Genomic DNA, 26,782 nt, shown 5'->3' with positions numbered 1-26,782 from the left:
CCCACTTACACAGTCTTGAGGCTGTTTCTAATTCTGCAGTCCCAGAAACCTCAAGTTGGCTGGTTCTGGTTCAAAGTAAAGGCATGGGGATGCTTTTTTGATATCGTAGTGAATCAGAGTATCTAGGAGCTGAAGTGTCGCAAGTTAAAGATGTCCTGGCTCATTCCTATTAGTGTCTTTAGGAGGGAAGATAGCTCCAGATCTGACCAGACTGCTTGCAGGTTGCTCCAGACTACATTGCCATTGATGAGCATAGACTAAAACTGAGCTGGCATAAGCAACAGAGTGAAAAAGCAACCTAAGGAAATCATACATCTGATAAGGGTGCGATATCCACATTATATAAAGAAGTCCTATGGCACAGCAACAAAAAACATATATCCCAATTTTATTTTTTCCTTTTTTTAATTTTAGGTAGGCTCCACACCCAACATGGGGCTTGAACTCATGACCTTGAGATCGAGTCGCGCGTACTCTGAGCCAGCCAGGTGCCCCATATATCCCAGTTTCAAAATGGACAAAGAAGATACACAAATGGGCAACAAGCATATGAAATGATGCTCAGGGACACCTGCGTGGCTCCGTTGGTTAAGCATCTGCCTTCTGCTCAGGTCATGGTCTCAGGGTCCTGGGATCAAGTCCTGCATCGGGTTCCTTGCTCAGTGGGGAGCCCGCTTCTCCATCTCCCTCTGCTGCTCCCCCTGCTTGTGCTCTCTGTCTCTCTGTCTCTCTCTCTGACAAATAAAATCTTTAAAAGAAAAGAAAAACGATGCTCAGGGGCACCTGGGTGGCTCAGTCGTTAAGAGTCTGCCTTTGGCTCAGGTCATGATTCCAGGGTCCTGGGATCGAGCCCTACATTGGGCTCCCTGCTCAGCGGGAAGCCTGCTTCTCCCTCTCCCATTCCCCCTGCTTGTGTTCCCTCTCTCGCTATGTCTTTCTCTGTCAAATAAATAAATAAAAATCTTAAAAAAAAATTTTTTTTTTTAAAAGAAACGATGCTTAATGTCACAATCGTTAGGGAAGTGCAAATCAAAACCACAGTGAAATATCACCTCCTACTCATTAGGATAGCTACTATCAAAAAATCAGAAAATAGGGCGCCTGGGTGGCTCAGACGGTTAAGCGTCTGCCTTCGGCTCAGGTCATGATCCCAGGGTCCTGGGATCGAGTCCCGCATCGGGCTCCCTGCTCCTTGGGAGCCTGCTTCTCCCTCTGCTTCTCTCTCTCTCTCTCTCTGTCTCTCATGAATAAATAAATAAAATCTTAAAAAAATATATATATAAAAAAAAATCAGAAAATAACAGGTGTTAACAAGGATGTGGAGAGATTGGAACCCTTTTGCACTGCTGGTAGGAATGTAAAGTAGTGCAGCCCCTATGGAAAACAGTGTAGTGATTCCTCAAAAAATTAAAAATTAGAATTAGCATATGACCCAGCAATCCCACTTCTGGGTGTACATCCAAAAGAATTGAAAGCAAGATCTTGAAGAGATTTATGTACCCATGTTTATAACAGCACTATACACAATAGCCAAGAGGTGGGGGCAACCCAATTGTCCCTAAACAGAGGAATGGATAAACAAAATGTGTCATATCCATACAATGGAATATTATTCAGCCTTACAAAGGAAGGAAGGAAATCCTGTCACATGCTACAGCATGGATTTTGAGGACGTTATGCTAGGTGAAATGAGCTTGTCACAGAAAATCAAATCCCGTGTGATTCCACTTACATGAGGTATCCAGAGTAGTCAAATTGATAGAGACAGAGTAGAATGGTGGTTGCCAGGGGCCAGGAGAGAAGGGGAAAGGGAGAGGGAATGGGGAAGGACTATGTAAGAAGTGTAGAGTTTCAGTTTTGCAAAATGAAAATGTTCTGGAGATGGCTGCACAACAATGTGAATATACTTAGGAGGGGAAGGAAGGGGAGGTGAAGATCATGAGTGGCCCACAACGCTTAAAATATTTACTCTCTTGGCCCATTACAGAAGAAGTTTACTAACCCCCACGAGCTATATTATTCATGGCCTGTTTTACATTTTTGTGTTTTGTTGATGTTAGGTGCAAGAAATAGGAACCACTCACACCATTTTAAGCAAAAAGGGATTTAATACAGGAAATTGGGAGCTTAGCAAATCATTGGATAGGGTGCTTGGGTCCCTTAGGGGGTCTCCAGGAATGATTCCTAGGACAAGACTGATGTTCTGGCCTACTGGGGGAGCTGCTACCTCTGCAATAATCAGAAAGGTGGCAATCAATGGATTCCATTGGTACTGTAGAGTTCAAAGACATGCCACTGTAGCTGTGATCCAACGTCAGGAAGCACTGCTGCCCCTCTGATGACCTCTCAACACCCAGGGAGTTAGTACCTAGACACTGAAATAATGCCACAGGAAAGCCCGATGGGCCCACCGGTGAGTTTGCAGCAGAAACAAAGCGGACGGCTCCAGCCTTGGATCCACCTTTCAAGTGCTTCTAATTGGCAAAAGCAGAACCCTCGCTGCGGGGAGATGGGAGAAATGTGGTTTTTCCTTCTTTAGCCCCTGCAGGATCTGAAAACACACCTAGAGGTTTGAAGTGGATGCTGAGAGCCAGTTCAGAGCACCCACCACAGCTGGTTTGTGGCTTCAGGCTCTTTCCAACTCTTCTCATCTTTGGCCAACACCTTATTCTTTTATTTGAGAAACCTTCTCTGACACTCCCTTCCCTACCTCCACCATTACCAGATAGGATGCCCTTTTGTGAGCCTCCGTAGCTCTAAGCTCTACCTCTGCCATTCGCGGGCCACTCCGCATCATAATAGCCTGCTTTCTTCCTCCACTAGATTGCAAGCTCCTTGAAAGCGCCAACTCAGTCTTACTCATTCTTGTGTAAGTAATTGGCGTATTCTTGTTGAGAATAACCGTTTCCGGGTTATAACATCGCAAATAGCATCTCTTCTCCTGTTTTTATCATTCCATATTCTTGTGTGCTGATATCTGTATACAGTGAAAGTTCAGTACATGTGAACGTTCTAGCTTTCATTTGGGCTGAGCAAAGAGAAATTCCACCAAGGCTGTATGTGTGTGTATTCTTATTTGACCCTGTGTACTTCTATAGGTTAATAAATACTATGGAACAGCTAATGTTTGAACAGTTTCAACATAGGTGTTTAAGTATATACACTCAAGTGAGTGTATGTATATTCCTCACAACTATCGTATTAGGTAGACACTATTTTTATTCCCATTTTATAGATGAAGAAACTGGGGCTCAGGCCAGGTAAGTAGGTTACCTACAGTTACACCAAGTGGCAGAACTGGGACTCCCATCAGGGTCTGACTAATACCAAAATCTGTACTCTTAGCGATGATGATGATGATGGTGGTGGGGGTGGTGATTGTGACCATGGTGGCAGCTGATGTTCCAGACATTGTGTTATAGGCATTTTAAAATTTTATTTAGGGGCGCCTGGGTGGCTCAGTTGTTAAGCGTCTGCCTTCGGCTCAGGTCATGGTCCTAGGGTCCTGGAATCGAGCCCTGCTCAGGCTCCCTGCTCAGCGGGAGGCCTGCTTCTCCCTCTCCCACTCCGCCTGCTTGTGTTCCCTCTCTCGCTCTGTCCCTCTCTGTCAAATAAATAAATAAAATCTTTAAAAAAATAAAATAAAATTTTATTTATTTGTTTTTAGAGAGAGAGCAAGCGTGAGGGGGGAAGGGGCAGAAGGAAAGAATCTCAAGCTGACTCTCCACCAACTGCGGAGCTCAACACAAGGCTCAATCCCACGACCCTCAGATCATGACCTGAGCCGAAATCAGGAGTTGGACGCTCACCTGAATGAGCCACACAGGTGTCTCTGTGCTAGGCATTTTACATGTGTTATCTTTTTTTTTTTAAGATTTTATTTTTTATTTGACAGAGAGAGACAGCGAGAGAGGGAACACAAGCAGGGGGAGTGGGAGAGGGAGAAGCAGGCTTCCCACTGAGCAGGGAGCCCGACGCGGGGCTCGATCCCAGGACCCTGGGATCATGACCTGAGCCGAAGGCAGACGCTTAACGACTGAGCCACCCAGGCGCCCCCAGAGATAAGATTCTTATCCTTAAAGCAAAGTTCTGGTCACTGCCTAAGCATCTCCTCCTGTGACTGAATAGAGAAAGGTTTTTTTTAGGAAAATTGTGCTGGGTGCCTAATTCCTGGCCTGTAGATAATGCCAGATATGGTAGGGTGTTTTCTACAGGGAACCCGTTTTTATTCGTCACCCTATCTCTTACAGGACAATCAGAAACTCACAAATCATTCCATAGCTTTTCTGAATCTTTGAGGAATTACTTATTAGAAAATGAAGTTAAAAAAAAAAAGAAGAACTAGAATTCTCCCAAACCCATGACTGGCTTATGCACAATGCAAAATGATTCTGAAACTTTGACTTTACATCTGTCCTTTGGAGAGTCTCAAGAAAAACAGTACCTTAAATACAGATCAAATGGGAGACTTAAGCCAAAAAGCATGTGAACAGGGAAAGATAATAAGTAACTTTTAAAATAGTTATTTTTAGCTGCTATTTTACATTCTAGGGGAATAGCAAAATTCACTTCTTGGGTAAATGGAGCTTTTGCTTGCGAAGGAAAATAAAAGGTTGGCCTTTTGGGGTGGTCAGTTCATATGGAAGGAGGTTTGACAATGAGAATTACATTGCTCAGAATAATATAATTTCAGAGATTGAACCTGAAAGCAAGAATTTGTCTTTGGAATTCTTTAGCAGTAGCTTCCTGTTGATAAAGCCCAAATTTGGCCAGTTTGGTGGGTCAGCCACGGAGGCATGATTATCATAATGCTGTCACCCTCTCTGGGACAAACTGAGCAGGACTTCATTTTCTGCTCGGGAAAGAGATGGAGAAGGAAGTCTGAGCAAAATGGCAGCAAGCAGGCCCTCAGCAGAAAAAAACAGAAATTCCCTGTGTTGAAAATGGCCGAAGAACTTTTTAGGTACTTATATTTCCTGTCCTATGCTGTATTATACTACCTCCTCTGTTATTCCCTGACTTTCATTAAAAATCTGTTGTAAACAATCACATGTATATAATGGTGCTTGGGGAATAAATGAGGAGGGGACAGTGGTCACAGCTAGGATGAAGTGGGACACAGAGAAGACAAGTAAGACGTGATCAAGGATTCTTTCTTAACCTTGGGGAATATACCTGATATTAACAGATTGGATGAATTTAGAAACCTGGGGCACTTGAGGTCATTCCAAACAATAAAGCCTGATCCCAAAGCAGGGGAAAAACTCCCAAACTGTGCAGGGTCCGCGCAGATGGGTCCACGTGCTTTTGGTTCGGTTTTCTTCAAGGAAAGAATATAGACTTGAAAGAAAGACTCAAATATAGAGAATCCATAGAGAAAATTGGAGACCACCATTAAGAACTATTCATCCGACTGGAGAAACTACATATTTAAAAACAATAATAACAACAAATAGAACTCTCTAACCAGTTCAGATGTGGATCTGTGCATTCTTAGTAACTGTCGCCATGGTAGCAAGGCAGTTGACAAGTTGCGCCTTCTTAGCACAGGACATCCAAAGGGGAGAGAGAACAGCTAATCATGTACTGTCTTGTACCTTCTTTATTTAATTGTGCTGACCCTGTATTCCTGACTATTAGCCTCTGACACTTCTCTCCCTAATAGCGTCAAGCACAATGCTAGGAATATATTAGGCACTCAAACATATACACTGATGCTGAATTAAATGAAAGCTGTTTCTGCTCTGTCTTCCTTTCCAGTTTATAGAGAGTGTCAACCGGCCAGAAATTTGATTTTTTAAAATGGCTCCTGCATTTGTCTGGGGGATCAAAACTAGGCCGTTTTCTTGATTGCACTGGCCCAACATGGATTTCAGGTTGAGGGGGTGAAAGGACAGTGATTGGGTATTCTCAGATACTGAATTATTGGAAGACTAACACGGGAGTGGTAAGTAGGACAGTATAGGTAGAAACGTGAGGCCTTTCGAGGCCCGGAAGCTTTGCGTAGGACTTGCACGCAGCGCTGTTCCTGAGTACGAACACAACTTTGGCAGCGGTTCCCGTGGTGTTTAATATGAGGCCTGGGTGAATACCCCGAGGACAAGGAGTTCCACCATTCTGGCTTCACACTGAGAAAGCTTTTTTAGCCCCTAACCCCACTGACACCCAATTCGCACTCAGCCTGGGAAGTCTCCTTATTATAGTCCCTTGAACTAATGATAATCTTTTACTCTAGTCTTTTCTCTAATACATTCTTACATTGCATTTTCATCGTCATCTGTATAATTGCTCTGCATTTCAGTTACTTCCATTTCTATTCTTAACATTTTGTTATTTCACATTTTCTTTTAAAAGTATTTAAACGTAGACACACCCTCTTTATTTTAATAGCCAGCATGCCCAGGTTTGCTGCTTTAAAATCTGCGTTCCTACAGTTTCAACGGATCTTCAAAGTGTGCCTACCTTCAGTTTACAGACTGATATTCTAATCATGTTCAAGACTGAAATCAGCTGCAAGAATTTGTCTTTGGAATTCTTTAGCAGTAGCTTCCTGTTGATAAAGCCCAAATTTGGCCAGTTTGGTGGGTCAGCCACGGAGGCATGATTATCATAATGCTGTCACCCTCTCTGGGACAAACTGAGCAGGACCAGTCTCATGTGCAAAAGCTACAGCAGTGACTACCCCCAGAGAGGAACAGGTTAAATCCTTCCAAACCTGCTAAGGAATTTGACCTAGTTCCTTGAAACTAGAGTGTAACTTGAAAGTATAATTGGTCGCAAATGTGTTTCTTTCTTCCTCAAAATTACTTTTGAATTCCTGTGAGACAGAGAGAAAGGCATATCTCTTTACATAGATTCAGACCACCACCGTTGATAACTGGACTAATTCCGTATGAAATTTGGGGAGCAGACAAATAACGTGACTTCATTTTGTCAAAGGAATGGTTAGGCCTCTAGTTGTGAAAGTCAAAAAATACACAGTTGATGTGGTTATAGCATTCAAATCTCCTATCGATTTTTTTTTTGCCAATGTGTTTAGCGCAATGGTAGGCACAGGTGCTCAGTGAATGTTTGTTGAATGAGTGAATGAATGAATGAATGAATGAAAAGCTCTTCATACTCTGACTCCTACCTACTTTTCCAGTTGTATTTGTATTTCCTACTGTCTTCCTTCTAAAAAAAATATATATATATATGTATAGAGAGAGAGAGAGAGAGAGAGAGAGAGAGGCGCCTGGGTGGCTCAGTTAAGCATCTGCCTTCAGCTCAGGTTATGATCCAGGATCCTGGGATCAAGTCCTGCATTGGGCTCCTTGCTCACGGGGAGCCTGTTTCTCCCTCTCCCTCTGCCCCTCCCCCCAGCTTGTGTGCTCTTTCTCTCTCTGTGTGTCAAATAAATAAAATCTTTAAAAAATAAATAAAATAAAATATATATATATATATAGTAGTTTATACTCTGGCAAATAGCCATTCTGTTTGCCAAAAACCTCTCCTGCTTTCCCACTTCTGTGCTTTGTTGTTGCGGTACCACCACCTAGAATGCTCTTCTCTCATATCCCAGACTATGAAAATGTTACTGTTTCTCATCTCAAATGCTGCTTCCTTCATGAGAATTTTATTGATTATTTCAATAAGAGAAAAGCCTTTTCTCCTGATAACTCACAAAACTTCGAACCTCCTGGTCATTTATTATCAACCACCTTATGTTATAATTATTTCTGTGGTTAACCTATTCCCCCCTGCTATATAGTAAGCTTCTCGAAGATGGGCACTGGGTCTTCTTATTCTTTACAGTGACTAGCACATAGTTGATACTCAGTAACTAGTTGCTGAAATAATTATGGTAATTAATTTTTCTAATGCTATACTATGAACTCCAACAAATTTTTTTTATTTTTTATTTTTTTAAATTTTATTATGTTATGTTAGTCACCATACAATACATCATTTGTTTTTGATGTGGTGATCCACAATCCATTGTTTTCATATAACATCCAGTGCTCCATGCAGTATGTGCCCTCCTTAATACCCATCACCGGGCTAACCAATCCCCCCTCCCCCCTCCCCTCTAAAACCCTGTTTGTTTCTCAGAGTCCATAGTCTCTCATGGTTCATCTCTCCCTCCAATTCCCCCCCCATTTTTCCCTTCCTTCTCCTAATGTCCTCCATGTTATTCCTTATGTTCCACAAATAAGTGAAACTATATGATGATAATTGACTTTCTCTGCTTGACTTTGAACTCCAACAAATTTTTAAATCATTTTTCTTAATAAAATAAAAATGTTGTTTTCATATATTAACATTATTTGAGCTCCAGAACTAGATTGGAACTGTATCTTTGTCAACATTTTCTTTCTAGTCAATTCTGTAGGAGATTGGAGCATTCATTTAGACTCTTCCTTTGTGTTTTAAATGATCACGGACTTATTTGGTTCTTTTAGTGACACCATTAGCATCATTAAAATTCATATCTTGTGCTCTTCAAAGAAGATCTTTTGAGTATTTTTTCCTTAAGTATGTATATATCATTGAATTCTTAGCTCCTCCCATAATTCATTCCTTCGTTCTTGCCTACATTACTAAAAGGTGGCAGTTCCATCCATTCATCCATTTGAGTACGAGACAAAAGTCTTCGTAGAGTCTTGGGGCTGTACTTTCTGCATAATATTAAATGTTTTTTTCTACAGATGACCTCTTCTTGACACATAATGATAAAACCAAAGATTCTCTTCCTTTCTTTTTTTTTTTAAATTAGCTATCACCACCTGCAAGGCATAAAGAGAGAGGAAATGGAACACAAATTATCTAAGAATTGAGCCTGGAAATCATTTGAGAAACTAACCTCTTGAAAGCAGAAACCCTGCTATGTGCTTTATTTCCTAAAATTTTTAGTCTTCCTGAAGAAGGTTTGTAATATCTCACTTGGGAGATTCTAAGAATTTAAGAGAAGTGGATAAGATTGTCCTTTACAAAATTTGGGACAGTCTTTATTCTGACCAGTACATGGGTAGCAGTCCTGGGTTACAACTTTCCTCGGCTCTTAAAAGCATTATTCCTAAAATAAGTGCTCCTCCAGTCAAGCTTTCACCAGTATTTTATTTTATTTTATTTTACTTTTTTTTTTTTTAAGATTTTATTCTTAAGTAATCTCTGCACCCAACATCAAGATCAAGAGTCACATGCTCCACCGACTGAGGCAGGCAAGCTCCCCTTTTTAAAAAAAAAAAAATTTTTTTTTTAAGTAAGAAGAAAAATTTAGATTGAAGAATTTCAGCTAACTAGCCAGCTGGTCTAAAAAAAGAGAAATAGACAAAATGATTGCTTCCTTGAGAAGCTTGGCTGGGGCCAAGTGAAGGTCTTCACAGCCTAGTGTCTATGCAAGAACCCAATACTGGAAATAACATGAGTCTGAGTGTATCTGAGCATGTGGGTTGAGTTCCTGGCTTTAATTACAAACCACCAGGTCAACAGGAGTTTATCATTGCTTACATCACACATCTATAAGACATCTAGACCCCCTTACCCCCAAGTACCAACAACAAAGGCCCGTCTGACTACAGTCATCTTCCAGCTCTTCTAAATTCAATTTTCCAAGTTTAAATAGCTGAATCCACTAGTAGGCATCTGAGAGGAACCAGTTTATCTGGTATCTATACCAGAGCTAGCAAACCTGCAGGACCAAGGAGTCTGTAGCCTGTTAATATTTATTCTTTAACAGCTTTATTGAGATATCATTCACATACCATCAGCTCCCCCTTTTAAAGTGTACAGTTCATTGGTTTTTAGTATATTTACTGAGTTTTGCTACCATCACCACAATTAATTTTGTAACAGTGTCATCATACCCCCCAAATCCCACACCCATAAGCAGTCACTTCCCCTGTCCCTTCTAACTGTAAGTAATCACTAATCTACTTTTTTCTTTATAGATTTACCTATTCTGACATTTCATGTAAGTGAAATCATATAATATGTGGTCCTTTAGGACTGGTTTCCTTCACTTTGCATGTTTTTAGGATTCAGCCATATTGTAGCACATCAGTACTTCATTTCTTTTTATTACCAAATAATTTATTTTATGGATGAGTACACTTTGGTTATGAGTAATGCTGCCATGAACATTTGTATATGATATTTTGTGTGGATATATGTTTTCATTTCTCTTGGGTATATACCTAGAAGTAGGATTGCTGGATCATAGGGTAACTCTGTGTTTAACCTTTCAAGGAACTGCCAGACTGTTTTCCAAGGCTGCTGTGACATTTCACATTCTCACCAGTAATGTGTGAGGGTTCCAGTTTTGCCAAGAAATGCTATTATCTTTTTTATAAAGCCATCTAGGGGGTGAGAAGTGGTATCTCATTGTGGTTTTATTTTGCATTTCTCTAATCTGAAGCCAATTTTTCTATAGTCTAAAAACTAAGAATGGTTTTTTACATTTTTAACATGTTGAGAAAAATATTTCATGGTACATGAAAATTATCTAAAATTTAAATTTCAGTCTCTATAAATAAAGTTTTATTGGAATATAGCCACACCCACTCATATGTATTATCTGTGGCTGCTTTTCTCACTATAATGGAGTTAAGTCGTTACAGCAATGACTGTATGGCCTACAAAACCTAAAATATTTACTATCTGACCATTTACAGAGGAAGTTTACAAACCCCTGGTCTTCAATATAGTTGGATGAGACCAGAGGATCTGGGCTAAGAAGGAGGAAATATGACTGCCCAGTGGGAATGAATTTTGTTCTTTCTCTGTCTCTCTCTCTCTTTCTTTCTTTCAAGTAGGCTCCACACCCAACATTGGGCTCAAAAACTCACAACCCTGAGATTAGGAGTCACATGCTCTACCAACTGAACCAGCCAGGAGCCCTGGATTTTTTTTTTCCTTAGTAAAAATAGAATGCAAGCTGGCAGAATAAGGAAAAAAAATCAGGATATTATGAAACTTAGGTAGACCACTGTATTTTCACCTGAATCATTATATGATCTTTCCAAATCTGGGCTCTCCCCATTTTATAAATTTCTCTTAGAATTCTATTCCTAATCTGCTACTCTGATTATACATTGTCAGAATCCTCTAATGTTTTCCCTCACCCGCAGACTCTTAGGACCATTTAACCAGGGTCCTGCATGATCTGGCAGCATCTTAATTTTCCAGCGCTCACCTTTCTTTTCTTTTTTTTAAGATTTATTTATTTATTAGAAAGAGAACGCGAGTGTGTGCATAAGCGGCGGTGGGGGGAGGCGTTGGGGGGCACGTAGCACAGAGGGAGAGGATAAGCCAACTCCCTGCCGAGCTAGGAGCCCAACTCGGATCTCCTTCTCATGACCTGAGCTGAAACCAGGAGTCGTATGCTCAACCAGCTGAGCCACCCAGGGGCCCCAACACTCACCTTTGACTAGACCTTTGACTAAACCACCCAGCTGGAATTCCAGGATTCTGTGCTTTCTTTCTTTTTTTTAAAAGTAGGCTCCACACCCATTGTGGAGCCTAACATGAGGTTTGAACTCAGAACCCTGAGATCAAGACCTGAGCTGAGCCCAAAAGTCTTGACACTTAACCAACTGAGCTACCCAGGCTCCCCCAGGATTCTGTGCTTTCATTCATACTTTCTCTTCTACGTGGAATGCTTTTCTCTTCTCCAAATCCTAGACACTTTACTATTGTTATGGTGAAATGTTTCAAGCATACAGAGAAATAATATAGGAATATCTCTGCACTCACCAACCACTGAGCTTTGTCAAATCCTACCATTTTCCATGTTCTGTACTGTTAAAAAATTATCACAGACTTAGATATCTTTAAAACCTCCTCAAATACCAAGTCTTTTAAATAGGCCTCCTAGATGCACCAATCAAAATTAAACTCTTTTTCCTATGATTTCCTGTAACACTTTCTTTGTGTTTCTATCATCTGACCTGTTCTGCCCTTGCAAAATATTTTCTTTGAGTATTCCTTACTATTATCATTCTCATAGTGGGGTACAAAGATTATTTTAGGTAATCTAAGAAAAGGACATGTAAAAATATAGAAATTGTGTTTATTTAAAAATGTACATTAGAAATGTATGTACACACAAGTACTTGAAAATATATATCTAGAACATCAACTCCATGATTTCCCAGATATCCTTTAAGACATGGCTAAAGTAGGTCAATAGAATAGAAAATTATTGAGTAAATAATAATGTTAGAAAAATATTAAGTAAAAATACAGATGATATGGCAAAAAATTTGAAGATTGTACTCAAATAATTTAGCTTTGAAAACTTAGCTTATTAGAAGAGGGACCTAGTTTTATTTATTTTTTGTATGCTCTAAGTACCCAGCTAACTCAGAAAAGATGCTTATTAAATTGAATTGATTTCTCTCTGGGATGAGATCCTTGAAAATCATATGGAACCTCCTAAACCTTTGACAGACCACGTAAGACATTTTGCCCACGTCGAATGTCCCTGGCACATCTGCCAGAGAGACAGATGGTGCTTTTTCCCCCTTTCCCTTTCCTGTCCATTATGACACATTGCTCCAGTCAGGGCTTGATGAAGTATGAAATAATGCTAGTGATAGTCCTGTTCTGAAGGAATGAGGACTCCAGCTTACCAGAATGCTCTCATCATTATCACTTCAACAGACCAATCTCAACAAATTTCAGTTTGTGGACCACTTTAGTTCTTGGATCTGGTCCACTACACACACACACACACACACACACACACACTCTTACATTCCGCATACTTTATGTTTTAGAGAAATATTTCTTGGTCTCCTTAAAATTCACTATTTTGTGGCATCTTTTCATTATTGTTAGCACTGAACCATCCGAAGTCACACTGGCAACTGAATTTAGTCTTGAGACTTGGCAATGAGGAATCATTTTGTATAACCCAATGCACGACGTTAGCCAAATTATGTCATACAGTTACAAAACTCCTGTCCTGTCTTCCAGCTTTTCTGAGTAAATGTGGCTTTTTGAGAAGTTTCGCTCCTCCTGCCCTAAAATGACCTTACGTGCTCTCAGATATCAGAGGATCCTAATTGTGATGAAATCTTTCACTTTGTTTCCTTTGTTATAGCCTGCTTTTTGAGGTGGTATTTGGAAGAGTGGGGAGTAGTGGGAACCCCTCAGGCCACTGAGTCACAAAAGGAGATCAGAACATGTCTGAAGTTTGGCTTAACCCCCAAAGCTTCACTCATATTGGACTAGATGAGCCTCTGGGAGAAGCCAATGAAATTGCTATATATGGCTTTCATGTCTTTGTTTCCTAATTCCTACTGCTAAGGCATGGGTCTTTGCTGATCTTAAAACTCCATGCCAGGGGGCACTGGGATGGCTCAGTCATTAAGCGTCTGCCTTTGGCTCGGGTCATGATCCCAGGGCCCTGGGATCCTGGGATTGAGCCCCGTGTCGGGCTCCCTGCTCGGCGGGAAGCCTGCTTCTCCCTCTCCCACTCCCCCTGCTTCTTTCCCTCTCTCGATGTGTCTCTCTCTGTCAAATAAACAAAATCTTTAAAAAAAAAAAAAAAAAAAGAAGAGTGAAAAGTGATAGGATACTGAATTCAAGAGCCTATGTTGTACATTCTACCATATTCACTTTGCAAGAGGAGATGGAGTTTCAGCAAAACGGCATGCATTACATTAACGATACTAATTCATATTTAATTTTACAAACTTTTCCATCATAAATCTTTGTTGATTTAATAAGAGCATAAGGAGTTTTCTTACACCTATATTTATGTTAGTACATATTAAAGAAGCATGACAACAAGAGATAATTTAATTTTGAAGGTCCACAGGAATTTTAAAAGTTTAAGAGTCAGTTCTGCTTAAAGGAAAGTTTTGCTTTTCTTTCTTTGTCTTCCTAACCCAGCTACACCCTCTGGTGGTTGTAGTTGCTAGTAGAAGTAAAATACTCCCTTTATAAATGTGTCCTTTTCACATTGGTTTGTAGGTCAGCCATGCAGCAGACGGAATAATTTCCCTGTAGAAACAATGTTATAAACAATGGCAGTTATTGCAGGATAGCCCACAAAGACCCACCGTGGCTCTGTGTCACTTGATCTACAAGCTCGTCCCTCCTCCACCGCCTTCCTTGCTGGCCGAACAGATCACCATATCCAGTCACTGCCAACACTGCTACAACTCTGTCCCCATCACTTTCAGGAGTAGAAAGAGGACAGAAGTGAGTTAGTGTTTGGTCAATTCCAATATCTTTACTTGTAGGCATAACTTCTGCCCTGAAACCCCACACCTCTCCTGGGGCCTCCAGAGGAGAGGGCCACCTAGAAGGACACTTAGAGGTCCTCTTTGCTTCTTTTGAGAATCTTGGGGCACATAATCTTGCTTCCTTTTCTTTTGCCTTTTTGCCTTTGGCTTCTTTTATCCAGAGCCCCTCTTACTTCTTAACAGGGTCAGAGTCACCTTCCAAGTAGACGGCAAGAGGAAAGGAAAAGCAGACTAGAACAAAATGGAAAGAAAAGAAAATCCTTTGACTCAAGGTTTCCCCAAACCCAGAAGCCAATCTGATAGCTAACCAATAAACCTTCAAACACCTTGTCCCTCCGTGCCTGAAAACCTTCCCTCACCAGGCCCTTCTAAGCGCCGGCTCGCCGAGGAAGGGCCAAGGTGAGACAGGATCTCAGCCCACCTGGTGCGCATCATACCATCAGCGCTCACGTGCGAGTCCGAGGGCCCCTCCCCGGTAAGGGACAGTGCCGGTGTGGACCCTGCTGTGTCTGGACAGATAGAAATCCTGTTTTAAAGGGACTAGAAGAACTCTTTGGAATATTACTGAATCCATTTATAGTGACAAAAGGGAAAATTTATACGATTTTAACAACATAGGAAAAAAGAGCAAGAACATACAGACAAGTGAAATGCTTCAGCTAGAGTACCTGACTGGTGAATGACTGAATTTGGAATTACCCTAACATTGACGTTTAAAATAAATGGAAATGTTCTTGATTGTTTTGTTTATCTATTGCTATTTAATAAACCGCTCCAGGGAGAGTGGGAGAGGCCTCGGAGCTGGCCAGGAAACAAACTGCTGCCAAGGGTTTTTGACACACACCAGCAGCATCCCACTGTGATACGAATTTTTTTTTTCCTTGTAGGTAAGGAAAGGAAGAGAAAACAGGAAACATTGGAAAGATAAATGGGGTCTTTCCCATGAAGGTGAGCTTCATTATTTTTCTGTTGAATTTAGTGATTAGATTAGATTAGATTAGATTAATTAGTTAGATTAATTTAGTGATTAATAACAACTGAAGATTGGTGAGAATGGGTAGGGTTCCTATTACTACCTAAATATTTGTATTTAAATTTTTCTCTGCATCATGTATCCTATTTGAAAATAATGTTTCTGTAGAGGACAACAACAACAATAAAATACTTTGGGTGTGAAAAAATAAATTTAAAAAAAAATAAACCAATCTAAAACTTAGAGGCTTAAAACAACCCTTTATTTAAAAACAAAACAAAACAAAAAAAGTTGAGTTCATAGAAACAGAATAGAAAGTGATGGCCTGGGGCTAGGGCGCAGGGGAAATAGGGAGAGGTTGCTACCTCTCCCAACTTTAGGGTACAGACTTTTAGTTGTAAGATGAAGGTTTGAGAATCTCATGTATAACATGGTGATTCTGGTTGATAATACCATGTTATATAATTGAAACTTGCTAGGAAAGTAGAACTTAAATGTTCTCACCAAGAAAACCCAACAGGAGAATACGTAGGTAATGGATGGATGGGGGGAAATCCTTTCACAATGTCTAGGCAGATGAAATCATCACATGGTTCACTTGTAAATAGCTTACAGTTTTGTCAGTTGCATTTGGAGAATGAAAAGAAAGGAGAAAACCCAGAGGTTTGTCAAGTTTCTCTTTTGAACAGTGGGATGAATGAAGTACCATTCACGGAGAAGATTGGGGGAAGAACAGATTTTTATTTTGGGGAGACGCAAGGAAGAAAATATAAAATTCCATTTGAACATGTTTAAGTATGTTATGCCCACTCAATAATTTGTAATTAAACTAGATAGTATAAGGTTTACTCAAACTATGCAAGAATAAGCCAGGTTATAACAAAATGCCACACCATCTGGGAAATTAGAATAGACGATTAGTATTTAAAGTATGAGTTCATCAAGCAAGTTAATGTGTCTGTTGGATAATAGCTATAATTTATTGAGGGGTTTTTATTTGTTTGAACCATATGAAATTGTGGATATTGACAATGCCATACGGTTTGTCCCAGTATGTAGTAGCCATAGAATTATATTTTATATATAAATGAATGACTATTCACAAAAACCCTTAAGGTAGACTTTTTCTTATAAGTGGAAGTTGTGGAAGAGGTTAAATAACCTGCTAAAAGTCTGATGAGGAATTAGGCAGGAAGAAATCAAAACAAGGTCTTTCTGTCATCGAACTGGACTCTAAGCCACAAAGTTACACTACTGAGATTTCTAGCCAAGAAGTCGTGCTACCTTTCAATGAGAAAAGCTTCAGACCCCAAATACACAGCTAGGCAGATACAGGAGTGCTTGGTCTGACTGGATGGAGAATTTCTGACTGTCTCCCTCCTACAGAGACCCAAGTTCAATCAGACCTTACAAGCTGGAATTGCATTTTAGAAGTAAACACAATGAACAAAAAGAAATCAGATAGTTAGCACTATTAAAAGTTGCTCAAAAATTTCCATCAAGAGGGCCTGGGTGGCTCAGTCAGCTGAGCGTCCACCTCTTGATTTCAGCTCGGGTCATTATCTCAGGGTTGTGATTTTGGCTCCAGTGATTATTTCAGGGTTGTGAGATAGAGCCCCGAGTTGGGCTCTGCCCTCAGCAGGGAGTCTGCTTGAGATTCTCTCTCCTTCTGCCCCTCCCCCTCTTCGTGCTGTTTAAGTCAAAGGCTAAAAAAAGTTTACATGATTAAAACGCTTTCTGTCTACCCTTGGAAGAATATTTCCCACACAGCTCTGGCATTGATAATATCAGTTAGGTCCAATAGTCCTACACGGCGGTAAGCAATAGAAATGGTCACTTGGCAATTAAGTCACACTCCTGCTAACAGAAAATTGAATTTTTAAATTTAATAACCAAATGAATCTGTTCTTCAATGCTATATTGATCAGGGGCTCTCTGAGTATAGTAGCTGGTCTCCCAATTGGTCCAAAAAAAATAAAGCCAGTACATTTATTTATTTATTTATTTATTTATTTATTTATTTATTTATTTTTAAAGGCCAGTACTTATTAATCTGTAAGTTCTTAGCCAGCTTTGATATTATTTTAATAGTAATAATAATGGTAATAATAATAATAAATACCATGTACTGGATCCTTACTACATGCCACATACCATGATATGTGTATTAACACCATCTTTGCATAAAAGCTCCTAACAACCTCATGGGATAGGTTGTACTATCTTTGTTTTGACTGAAGCATAGAGATATTAAGTAATTTCCCAATGTCCAAAACTAGTGCAGAACTGAGATTTAAACTCAGCCATTTAGGGGCACTCAGTTGGTTAGGTGGCTGCCTTTGGCTCAGGTCATGATCTCAGGGTCATGGGATCGAGTCCTGGTTCGGGCTCCCTGCTCAGTGGGGAGTTTCTTTCTCCCTCTCCCTCTGCCCCTCCCCCTACTTGTGCGCCTGCTCTCTCTCTCTAATAAATAAATAAAATCTTAAAAAAAAATAAACTCAACCATTTAAACTCGATTTAAACTCATTTAAACTCAAAACCCATGCTCTTACCCCTATTTTGGATATGTGTGTACACATACATGCACATATATGTGTATATATAAAATGGTAGAGCTGATTACCATGAGTTTACTTTTAGTGTGGGTGGTAAATGGCAATGCATATATATTATAAAAGTGGTCAAAGAGTCCAGAATCTTCAGCCCAGCCTGAAAACTAGCTATGTGTGCTTGCTTTTTTGATGATCCTTTGTATTTGTAAAAAGTTATATATGTGATTTTCATATTCAAAATTTTTCTACAATTAGATTTCCTAAAAGTAATTACTTTGTAGTGGAAGTCAATATTTAGTCAATCAAATGTGTTCTGATCACTAAGAAAGATGGATTATTTAGTGATTTTCTTGGCTTTGGCAACAATGCAAAAAACAGTAGGAAAGAACTGTAGCAGGATAACCCTTTAAAGTGTTGATTTTGGGGCTCCCCTCCCACACTGTGCAAACAAATAGACAAATGCTGTAAGAAAATCAAGATGACAAATATTCAACCATTAGCTTTCAAGAATGCCACTCATGTAGCCCTACATGGAAAGATGCAGATGCCTTCTGACAGAGCTTTTGCTCCCACAGCTTTGATAAAGTATGCTCTCAGAGAAAAGAGAACAGTGGGAGAGGAGAGGCATCAAGCACCTCAGGCACGTGGGAGGGAAGCCCAAGCCCTCTCTGTAGCCGGTGCTGCTACTGGCCCAGAGCCAGGGCACTGTTTAGAAGCTGAGGTAGAGCTGAGTTGATCCTCTTTTGTCATTCGGTGGGTTCCACCATTCACCAGTGGTCAGCCCACTGTCCTTCATTAGTCCAGTTTGAAGTCTTGTTGCCTTTGTCCCAAGGATCTTTTCATATGCTTCTGATTGACCATCTCCTGGGAGCAGTCCCTCATATAACAGTCCAGAACTCTCATAAACACCATTCTACTCCCCCCATCACTGCCCCCAGAGTGGAAACTAGAGGACTTGTAGTCCTTGATGGGTGATAGTGGAGGGGGCTTGGATGCTTTGTGGGGTGATGTTGGTGACAGCTGAAAGGGAAATGTTTGGTCCAAAGAAAGGATTATTTGGAATCCATGTGAAATTATCCGCTGAGCAGAGGAATGCACTACCCCATCACAGAGCACTAAGAAGTGGGAATGTTAGAGCTGGACAAGAGCTTGCAGAACATCTTGTCCCACCCCTCCACATAGCAGAATAGACTATTTGTTGGAGGTCAAATAGCTGGTTAATGGCTCAGCCGCAAGCAGTAATCAAATGTCATGAGTGAGTTTAATCCTCTCTCCAGTGCACAGCATGGGCACATCTGTTTGGGGAGCTCTTTCTTTGGGGTTTTCTCTGATCCTCTTTCAAGGCATGGTAAGTCAAATAGAGGACCCACTTTCTAAGTTTTTAGAAGCCCAAATTCAATATCTCACAGTGACACCAAAGTGAAGTTTTTGTTGGATTAGTTTATTGCCATAAGATATAGTGAAGACATTTTTTTCAGTGGTTGGGAGGGTCATAACTGCTTATAGACGATTTCTCCTCCACAGAGACTCTATGAGACTGCTTGTACTAGCCCACAGGTGCCTGAAACTGAGCACCAGAATGCATTTAATTGTGTTGAAGAAAGTCCAAGCTTCCTTCCCCACGATAAATGAGGACCTGACCTTCCTTATAGCTATGCCTGTGTTCTTCTGTTCATTCTGTCATGAATACTTATTTCACTAGAATTTTTACAGGTGGAGAAGGAGGGTGTCTACCTATTACTCGGCATTTCTCTAATGATCACTTTGTAAACCACAGTTTATCTTTGGACATTTCAGTGGCTTCATACCACTCACCATTATTACACTAACAAAACTCATCAGGTTGCATTTTCTACATTTGCTCTCCATGGGCTTCTGTAACCTTTGTAGTTTTTTTATTTTTAGAAACTTTTTTAGAGAAACGCTTGTTTTTAGCACCACTTTACATATGTCAGTGTATTTAAACCGTTTCTTTTTTGTGGCAGATAAAAAACTCTAAGGACCTCTCTTACAGGTATTGTTGGAACATTCAAATAAAATCTGTTTATGAGACACAGGGATAGCCAGATATTAAACAAATCAAACAAGTTTTCTCATAAATATTAGGTTGACTCCTGGTTAACATTTTAGACTCTTGTTAATATTTCACACATTGTTTCTGTTCAACTAACTTGAGAACTTCATGAAAAAGTTGAATGGTAGGTTGGGTAAGAGGGTACCGCAATGGGAGCCTTTTTTCCAAGGCTGGCATGTGAATAAAGTACCTGCAAATCATAAAAAGAAACAAAATAGCTTTAAAAATAAGAATTTCACATTGGTCACATCAGTACGTATACACTCACTGGCGTAGGGCTATTGGATATGGGGGTCTAAGCCATAAGATTCGGCCAGCATTTTCAGTCGTCTGATCTCCCCTATTGGGTGACCTAGAGGATCTCTGATATGTGTGCCTTTCAGCTCATTGAGACACTTTACTACAGCAAAGGAAGTGAATTTCATTAATAATGTATCCATTATGAAGGCATTAGTAGGGAAGTCAGGACTGTCCCCACCGCAGTGTGGGCTGAGGCTCCTGCTTCTTGTTTCCTTGGGCAATACACAGGAAATTGAAATAAAAGGGTTGGGGCGCCTGGGTGGCTCAGTCGTTAAGCATCTGCCTTCGGCTCAGGTCATGATCCCAGGGTCCTGGGATCGAGCCCCACATAGGGCTCCCTGCTCAGCAGGAAGCCTGCTTCTCCCTCTCCCACACTCCCTGCTTGTGTTCCCTCTCTCGCTGTGTCTCTCTCTGCCAAATAAATAAATAAAATCTTAAAAAAAAAAAAAATTGGATTATGTGATACATGCCACAACATGGATGCACCTTGAAGACGTGATGCTAAGTGAAAGAAGCCAGACACAGTAGGCCATATATCGTATGATTCCATTTATGTGAAATGTCCAGAACAGACAAATCCACAAAGAGAGAAAGTGGATTAGTGGTTGCCAAGGGCTGGGGGGGAGGGGAGCATGGCATGTGACTGCTTAATGGCTACCAGCTTTCTTTAGGGGTGATGAAAATGTTCTGCTATTAGACAGTGGTGATGGTTGCACAACATTGTGAAATGTATTAAAAGCACACTTTAAAATAGTGAATTTCAATGTATATGCATTTTACCTTAAAAAAAAAAAAAAACGAAAAAAAATTAGGTTGTGTGGACCAATTCCCAGCAGGCCAAACAAAAAACCCTTTTATAGGAGCCAGAGTGGAACCTCTGATGAAACCACATGGAGGAAAAACAGGGTCCACAAATTGGGCTGAAATGTTTTAAAAAGCCCATCTAGGGCCATAATGGATGCCTGCACATCCTTTTATGTCTGCACCCAAACTGGGAGCAAAGCTGTGCCTGCTATACCCTTTTCATCTTAAGTCAGACGCAGGCTGGGTTTTTTCCTTGATAGGTGCTAATGCAGAGCTGAGCAGCTGCCAGCCTATAAATAGAAGGAGGAACCCCTGAGGTGCAGAACAAGCTGGCTGACGAACCCGTGCTTGTTACTGCTCTTCCTTACTGTTTTGTTCCTGAGGAAGAGAGGGGTAAAGGAAACAAACAAAAAATAGTAACCACACTCGTTGTTTCTCCTTTATCAATTGCCCCCCCCCCCCCCAATGCTTCAGTTAAATTCACAGTCCCTAATTCATCATCCCCTTCAGTAGGGTTTGTTACTCTTGATTCCTCACAGCATGTTAAAATCATTACTACTTCTGTGAGGTGCCGGCTGCAACAAAGACAATGAGTGAGAAACAGTTCTTCAAAGAGAGTTTGAGGTTTCATTAGTCTTTCTAGCCTGGGAATACACAGTGGTTCTTAGAGCTCCCCCAAACCCTACCTTACCACAGATCAAAGTGTGAGATACTATTAAAAACAAAACCAGGGGCGCCTGGGTGGCTCAGTCGTTAAGCGTCTGCCTTCGGCTCAGGTCATGATCCCAGGGTCCTGGGATCGAGCCCCACATCAGGCTCCCTGCTCCACGGGAAGCCTGCTTCTCCCTCTCCCACTCCCCCTGCTTGTGTTCCCTCTCTCGCTCTGTCTCTCTCTGTCAAATAAATAAATAAAATCTTTAAAAAAAAATAAAAACAAAACCAGAATTGCCCATCTTCATTTCATCTTCTACATATTGGGCCATGTTGCAGTTCTGCCTGAAAATCAGAAATGAGTGGATTTTACTGCAGATTAGATTCAGACTTTTCTTACCTGAATTCTACTCTGTAGTCGTTCCTAATATACTCAGCTAAAGTCTTGCTGTACCGCAGGCAGCTCTTGAGGATGTAAAATTGTTGATACAACAGAACTGCTTGGCTGGGACTTAGCAACTGAAATGAAGCTGAAAGCCCCTTTACCATTTGTTTCACAATACTGGCCACGAAAGTGATCTAAACAAGAAAAAAGCAGTTGCATGTAGGCCGCATGCCACCCATAAGGCACCTGTTTCAGCTGGGGCCTCACCTCTAAAGCTAGGCTGAAGTCCTCACCACCCCTATACCAATACTCTTGCACTGTTTCTCACTGAAATGGTACTCAGAGAGCACCAGACCATAGACCAATTGGGTTTACCATTCGCCCCCCTCTAAGCAGAATCAGAATGAATACTTTCAAGGAAATTTGGTTCCAATGTAAAAGGAGAACATTGGATAGAAGGGGAGCTTGGAAAGGTCCATGGCCTCCTCCAGGACGGAAGATGGTTTCTCTTCTCTTCTACTGTGAAGGACAAATGGCCCCCAGATATAAACTTCCTGGGACTTTCAAAGAGGGTTCCTCCAAGGCGCTGGTTCTCAAAATTTAGTGTGCATAAAAATCACCTAGTTAGCTCAATACACATGCATTATCCTGACCGCCCCCCCCCCGAGATATTTACCATAAACAATTCTGATGGTTTTGTTCCTCAGACAACACCTTAAGAAACACTAAGTGAGAAAGCAAAGAAAACCAGGCTTGACACAAGCAAGTGATGTTGATGTCCCTGTTAGCTGGGGTTTTCATCAAGAGTATGTCTGCTATCATTTCTGAGGGGGAAGTTAAAATGGAAATAGTAGCAATAATGTGAAGTTATTGAGTTGCTGCTTCTCACACACACAAAAAAGTCATTTACAACAGAACCAAGGGGCATCAGGCTGGTTCCGTTGGTAGAGCATGCGACTCTTGATCTTGAGGTCGTGAGTTCAAGCCCCTACACTTAGTGTAAAAAAACAGAACCAAATAACAAAAACCAAGAACAATGGATTCCACAAGTTTTTGTTTGTTTGTTTGTTTGTTTTTGAGGGGGGCACATTTTCAAACAACTATGCGTAAGTGTAGGCTACTATAAAAACAGGAAGGAACTCTAGTGTCCTTTCAAGCTCTAACCAGGTCCCTTTGCATGCCCATTAAATTAGTATCAATAGGGGCACCTGGGTGGCTCAGTCGGTTAAGTGTCTGCCTTCGGCTCAGGTCATAATCCCAGGGTCCTGGGATCGAGCCCCACATTGGGCTCCCTGCTTGGCGGGAAGCCTGCTTCTCCCTCTCCCTCTGCCTGCTGCTCTGTCTACCTGTGCTCTCTCTCTATCTCTCTGTCAAATAAATAAATAAATAATCTTTAAAAAAAAAATTAGTATCAATAAATGTGTTGCCTTTTCTATTGATGTTGGTACTGGCCCTTCTTAAGTAGGACGGGTGGTTTGGAGTGGGTTCACCCCAATTCAGATCTGTTTACACATATTGACTAAATACGGTGTCAGGCAAACACAGATTGAGGTTGGAGAGTCTGGAGCAGTAGAACAAAGCAATGACCATTTGGGGATTAAATTTTTAAGTTCTTTTGCATCTTGCTCTAACCAAGCAAGAGAATCAGAGCTGACTGACATGCAGGTAGATTCAATGATCACAACAGTTTTCTTGCTTGCACATTTCGCTCAAATGGCCTGTTTCTACCCATACTCTTCAGAACGGAGTTAATATTGAAGCTTTCAACAGTGCTAGTGGTCCTTTTGCCACCTTTCATCCTGGCATACTTTATGGTCACAGACTGGCTTCATACTCAGTTCCTTTGGTGAACCAACCCTAGAGGTTGATAAAGAAACTTCCCTGTGGCTTGGAGTCTTTAGTACCCCCAGACTTCACACATCAGTTCAGATGTGTGATGATAGGTTGTTGCATCTTGCACATAAGAGCTTCTCTTGCCATGAATGACTAGAACTTTATGATACTCCTTGAAGGGAGCCAGTGACTAGTGAGCGTCTGTGTGCTGCTGAAGGAGCCAAGTCCATGGGCTCAGTCTCTATAAGGCAGCTGGCTGTAATACTGACGAGTGTACCCTCTGGCCCTAACCAGATTTTTGTAAACATATGTCACAGGGATCTGGCAAGAAAATCTACATTCCCAAGGGCATACTCAGCATAACTATAGAAAATAGCCCAAAGTAGGGAACCGCTGATGGCCAACAGAGGCATGTTTGTATATGAAAAGAGAACATATTATGTCATGTCAAATCCTCCATTAGCAATGAAAATTTAGTTTGGTTTACTACTTTTTGAAGAGATCTCCAATTAAATGTATGTTGATTGAATATATGAATATATGAATGAATAAAGGAAAATTAAGTTTGGGGAAATGAGAAGAGATTAAGGGATGAAACTTTTATAGAATTAATTCAGCAGATATTTTATTGAATATCCGTTATGTGCCTACCACAACAGACATAGCTCCCACCCTCATGGCACTTGGAGTCTGTTGGGGGAGAATGACATTGTGTCAGTCTTGACAGACTAGGTTGTACTGTGGTAACAAATTTCATAAAATATTGTGGTAATAAATTTCACAACAAAGGTTTACCACTTGCTCACACTGGATGTCCCTTATGGGTTGGCGGGGTGGGGGGAGGGGGTTCTATTCATTGTAGTCACTGAGGACTCTATGGAATGCTGCCAGTCACCATGCCAGAAGGAAAAGATAATGCAGAGAAGCATGCACTTGCTCTTAAACCTTCTGGCAAGAAGTGACACAGGCTACTGATGCTCACATTCCATTGGCAAAAGCAAGAACAGAGACCTACCTAATTACAAGTGGGGAGGGAAGTACAATCCTACCATGTGCCTGGAAGGAGAGAGAGCCAGAATGTATGTGGGCACTAAGGGCTACCACAGGGAAGAACCAAATAGTAACACCAACAAATGCCAACTGCAACAGTAACAAGTCCTATGAAGGGAAGGAAGAAGACACCAAGCTATGACTATGTGTGCCAATAATGGGGGAGCTGATCTAGTCAGAGGTGAGAAAATCATCCCTCCACCCTGTCCCAGGAAGGGGCACTGAGGCCTGAAGGATTAGTAGGAGTTAACATGGAACAAGGAGGGAAAAGCATTTCAGACAGGCAGAAGGACCAGTGAAGGTCCTGTGATGGAGTTGGGGGTGTTGGAGGTTGGCAGTGATTAAGAGGCCTACTATGTAGGGAGAGTGAGGGACTAGATGAGCCTTGTAGGCTATCTCTTTTTTATGAGAGATTTAAAGCAAGGCATGACATAATCAGATTTTTTTTTTAATAGATCCCTTTGACTAGTTGGTGGGAAGATAGGGACAGACCATGTAGATGTGATTGTAATGTCAAGGACAGAGACAGTGGTACTATGGACTAGGATGGCGGTAGCCAGGACAGAGTACCCCAGTGAGCCCAAGTGTTAATTCATACTCGCCAACTCATACTCATTGTTTAAGATAAATGTTCAGGGAGGGGCGTCTGGGTGTCCCAGTCGTTAAGCGTCTGCCTTCGGCTCAGGTCATGATCCCAGAGTCCTGGGATCGAGCCCCACATCGGGCTCCCTGCTCAGCGGGAAGCCTGCTTCTCCCTCTCCCACTTCCCCTGCTTGTGTTCCCTCTCTCGCTGTGTCTCTCTCTGTCAAATAAATAAATAAAATCTTTAAAAAAAAAAAAAAGATAAATGTTCAGGGGGCACCTGAGTGGCTCAGTTGGTTAAGGAGCCTGCTCTTGATTTCAGCTTAGGTCGTGATCTCAGGATCCTGGGATCCAGCCCTGCATTGTCAGGCTCCCCGCTCAGTGGGAAGTCTGCTTAAGGAATCTCTTCCTCTCCTCTGCCCCTCCCTCCTGCTCACTCTTGCTCGCTCGCTCTCTCAAATAAATAAATAAATCTTTTTTAAAAAAGACATGTTAATATTTTCACTTACTTATACAGCCAGTATTTTAATATATTCTGTTTCCTATAGAATATATTTTAGGGTTTTTCCTGAAATGAAGATCACATTTAAGAGATCATTTCAGGGGGCGCCTGGGTGGCTCAGTTGGTTAAGCATCTGACTTTTGATTTTGGCTCAGGTCATGATCTCAGGGACATGAGACAGCCCTGCATCGGGCTCTGTGCTGAGTGTAGAGCCTGCCTAAGAGTCTCTCTCCCTCTCTCTCTGCCCCTCCCTGCTCATGCTCTCTCTCAAAAAAAAAAAAAATAAAATTTTTTTTTTAAAAGGATATCATTTCAGTACCTTAAGCACTCAGGCCCCAAATATAAAAATGCTTTATTTTAATTAAATAATAAAATCATCAGATTTACATTTTGCTTCTGTTTTATAAATGACTACTTATAGAGAAAATTTGTATTTTATTTATTAAGCACAAGAGCACCTGTTTAATTAGCTGTGAGTGGTGGTCTTGTTTTTGCTTCTTGGTACTTACTATGGGAGGACGACTTTGTAGGAAGGACATCATCCAGCTAATAGCAAACTTTGTTGATCCCAATCCAAGATTTCCCTGAAAGACTCAAGGAAATAAACAAGTTATGTTCATGAAGTCCAACTTATACATGAAAAGATATTCATTCTCTAATACATTTTATCTTTTTTTCTCTCCATCTTCTTTTTTTTTATTTTTTTATTGTTATGTTAATCCCCATACATAACATCATTAGTTTTAGATATAGTGTTCCATGATTCATTGTTTGTGCATAACACCCAGTGCTCCATGCAGAATGTGCCCTCTTTAATACCCATCACCAGGCTAACCCATTTT

General features: G+C 40.9%; 1 protein-coding gene and 1 long non-coding RNA gene across 3 annotated transcripts in view; one reads left to right on the top strand and one right to left on the bottom strand.

Annotated features, from left to right (window-relative positions):
• LOC116642141 overlaps positions 1-26,782 on the top strand; it is a 96,471-nt gene that overhangs the window by 8,530 nt on the left and 61,159 nt on the right. For both annotated transcript variants that reach the window (XR_004301317.1, XR_004301316.1), the window contains exon 2: positions 15,122-15,182. This is a non-coding gene — a long non-coding RNA (uncharacterized LOC116642141). The remainder of the gene's footprint in view (positions 1-15,121; positions 15,183-26,782) is intronic.
• The window catches only part of CUNH12orf56 (chromosome unknown C12orf56 homolog), a 97,121-nt gene continuing 88,175 nt past the window's right edge, over positions 17,837-26,782 (bottom strand). The window contains exons 11-13 of the mRNA XM_032420212.1: positions 26,450-26,524; positions 21,989-22,167; positions 17,837-20,023 (exon numbers count right to left, since the gene is read on the bottom strand). Of these exons, the coding sequence (XP_032276103.1) occupies positions 19,897-20,023; positions 21,989-22,167; positions 26,450-26,524 (381 nt within the window). The 3' untranslated portion in view covers positions 17,837-19,896. The remainder of the gene's footprint in view (positions 20,024-21,988; positions 22,168-26,449; positions 26,525-26,782) is intronic.

The sequence above is a fragment of the Phoca vitulina genome, unplaced genomic scaffold (assembly GCF_004348235.1).
Source record: "Phoca vitulina isolate PV1807 unplaced genomic scaffold, GSC_HSeal_1.0 scaffold23, whole genome shotgun sequence".
Classification (NCBI taxonomy): domain Eukaryota; kingdom Metazoa; phylum Chordata; class Mammalia; order Carnivora; family Phocidae; genus Phoca; species Phoca vitulina.
The sequence above is the reverse complement of the archived record's forward strand: the minus strand, read 5'-3'. Positions and strand labels throughout refer to the sequence as shown.